This window comes from Sceloporus undulatus, unplaced genomic scaffold (assembly GCF_019175285.1).
Source record: "Sceloporus undulatus isolate JIND9_A2432 ecotype Alabama unplaced genomic scaffold, SceUnd_v1.1 scaffold_6379, whole genome shotgun sequence".
NCBI classification, from domain to species: Eukaryota; Metazoa; Chordata; class Lepidosauria; order Squamata; family Phrynosomatidae; genus Sceloporus; species Sceloporus undulatus.
Genome location: NW_024809298.1, coordinates 809 through 3,159, shown reverse-complemented (window position 1 = coordinate 3,159; position 2,351 = coordinate 809). Strand labels below are relative to the sequence as shown.

The 2,351-nt window shown below is 41.9% G+C and overlaps 1 protein-coding gene across 1 annotated transcript; it reads right to left on the bottom strand.

Moving 5' to 3' along the window:
• Window positions 1-251: 251 nt before the first annotated feature.
• On the bottom strand, window positions 252-2,027 carry LOC121918233 (cyclic AMP-dependent transcription factor ATF-4-like). Its single transcript, XM_042444315.1, has 2 exons — window positions 1,452-2,027; window positions 252-1,192 (listed from the first exon to the last, which is right to left on the bottom strand). Exons 1-2 carry the CDS (start codon window positions 1,666-1,668, stop codon window positions 345-347), a joined length of 1,065 nt encoding a protein of 354 aa, XP_042300249.1. The 5' UTR covers window positions 1,669-2,027; the 3' UTR covers window positions 252-344.
• Between the last annotated feature and the right edge of the window lie 324 nt (window positions 2,028-2,351).

Sequence of the window (2,351 nt, the reverse complement as noted above, 5' to 3'; positions counted from 1 at the left end):
GATGTCTTCCCGCTTTCTTAAACAAAAAATAGCCCTTTTACTAACAAGGTCCCACCACCGAGGAAAGCATAGCATGGATGGAAAAGTGTCCTCCTCACTTTATGTTGTTTCAATCTAGCTCCTGTACAAGGAAACTGCCTGATTGTAACTTCTCAAAGCAGCTGTCCTTTTCACTTTAATTTTTTTTTACCATTTCATTAAATTCAAGAAATCACACAGAACAGTTCAAAGACTCCACTGTACATACAGAATTATATACTAGAAAATAATTTATTTAGCAACAATACACAGCAGTTTGCACTAAGCTTTTATATACATGCATGTAACATCTACTCTTGACTACCCTATTCTGGAACTTTAACTTTTTTACTCTTGGCTTTACGGACCTCTTCAATTAGATCTTTTAAATACTGGATTTCTTTGCTCAATGAATCTGCTTTCTCTCTCAGGGCCTCATTTTTCTGCTCTAGTTCTCTACACTCTCCTGATAAGGCCTCTTGCTCTGCCCTTTTCTTCTGCCGATACCGGGTAGCTGCCGTCTTATTTTGCTCCATCTTCTTCAGTTTCTTGTCTATTCTCTTTTCAGACTTTATTTTAAATGATGCTACCTTTTCTGCAGGGGAATCATATGGCTTGGGATGCACAGAAACAAGCAGGGGCTTAACAGACTGGACATCACTCACAGAACTAACAGAAGTGGTAGGACTCTGTTGGGGTGACCCCAAGTAAGACTCCGGGCTCATGCATATTCCACTATCATTATCAGAATGTACTTCATCTTCCCCCTCACACTTGGGAATCACTACCACTAGGATATGGGCTTCAGCTTTCCTTTCTCCTTCAAGAACATCTACTTCATCACCTAGTTCTAAGCTGAAAGAATGGTCTGCTGTTGTGATAAGTGACTCTGGGGAGAGGGGAAATGCAAACAAGGAGGTCAATGGGGCCATTTCATCTGCTCCAGTGGGAGATATGGGAGAATGGATAATTTGCTCTGGTATCAGTAGAGTTTCTTCAATGGGAATTTCTTGAATGGGAGGGTCAAGTAGATCACACGTGTCTTCCAACGTGGCCGTGAGCTCATCTGGTGAGATGGTGGATTCCAGATCATCAATACCTAACAGCGCGTCAAAGTCAAACTCCTTCAGATCCATCTTTTCCACCATCCAATCCATGCCAGAGAAGGCATCCTCTGTCAAATGAAAGAAAAATTTTATTCAGAAAACTAAGTGTTATCCAAAAAAGCAAGTAAAGTTATTCTTGTGCCTTTACTCCCTCCCGTTCTATATACTCAACAAAGAAATACATAGCCTATGTTTCCAGCAATTATTCTAGCACATTTTACAAAATATTCTCATGACTAAGGATGCTACTTGTTTATATTCAACAAACTAGAAATCAAAGCCACCCTCAACATTTCCAGAATACTTTTTTTGTGTCCCTGGTCTTACCCTGGCTGTTATCTGCACCATTATTCAAACTATCCACAGCCAGCCAATTGGAGGAGCCCACTTTAGCCTTGTCGCTGGAGAACCCATGCGAACTGAGGTTCTTGGCCACCTCCAGGTAGTCATCTAAGAGTCCCAGACTTTCTTCAGCCACCAAACACGGCTGGTTGAAGGGGGAGAGAAAATCCCCCAACAACATCTCTGTGTTTGAGAAGCTCATTCTGGCCAAGTTTTAGTACTTTGTCGTCGAAGAGTGTAGACAAATAGGTGGTGTTTTTGTCAAAAACAGCAAAGCTGCTGTGCAATGCCTTGAAAAACCTGGAAAACACAGAAAATGGTTTTTAGTACTAAGATAATAATTCACCAGAATTTGAACTTAGGCAACTCCTACTATAGGATAAAGCACTGAGTGGGCCTTTGGTATCTGCTGGGGTTTGGTTCCAGTACCCTCTGTGGATCCCAGACTCTGCGGGTGCTCAAGTCCCATTAAATACAATGACATAATAAAATTGTGTCTGAGATGCATCATGGCAAAAGTCAAGGTTTGCTTTTTGGAATTTATGTAGTTTATAAATTTATATATATTTAAAGTATTTCAAGCTGTGGATGCGTGAATCTGTGAATAAAAAAATTCATGGATTTGGAGGGGTGACTGTGGTGCTATTGCAGCTTTTACTTTTTTGAGCTACCATCTGGAACGTGCTTCAGTGGCTCATTCTTATGGATGCCAGCAAGCTCCCCTATACAATAGCGCCAACTAGGGTTTGTCAAATATTCTCACTTCCGCCAGCCTTCATTCAGTCTTGGTTTCCTTGCATAGCCATACATGGTCAGACCCGGCTGGGCTCCTGCTCCACCCAGCAGCACTCCCTTTCTCTGGCTCAGGCAGTCGCTCCCTCCCAA

Bases quoted from the DNA above. Each gene is read 5' to 3' on its own strand.
- LOC121918233 (XM_042444315.1), bottom strand. From the start codon at position 1,668: ATGAGCTTCTCAAACACAGAGATGTTGTTGGGGGATTTTCTCTCCCCC. The intron at 1,193-1,451 runs GTAAGACCAGGG...TTCATTTGACAG, and splicing joins TGGTGCAGATAACAGCCAGG to AGGATGCCTTCTCTGGCATG.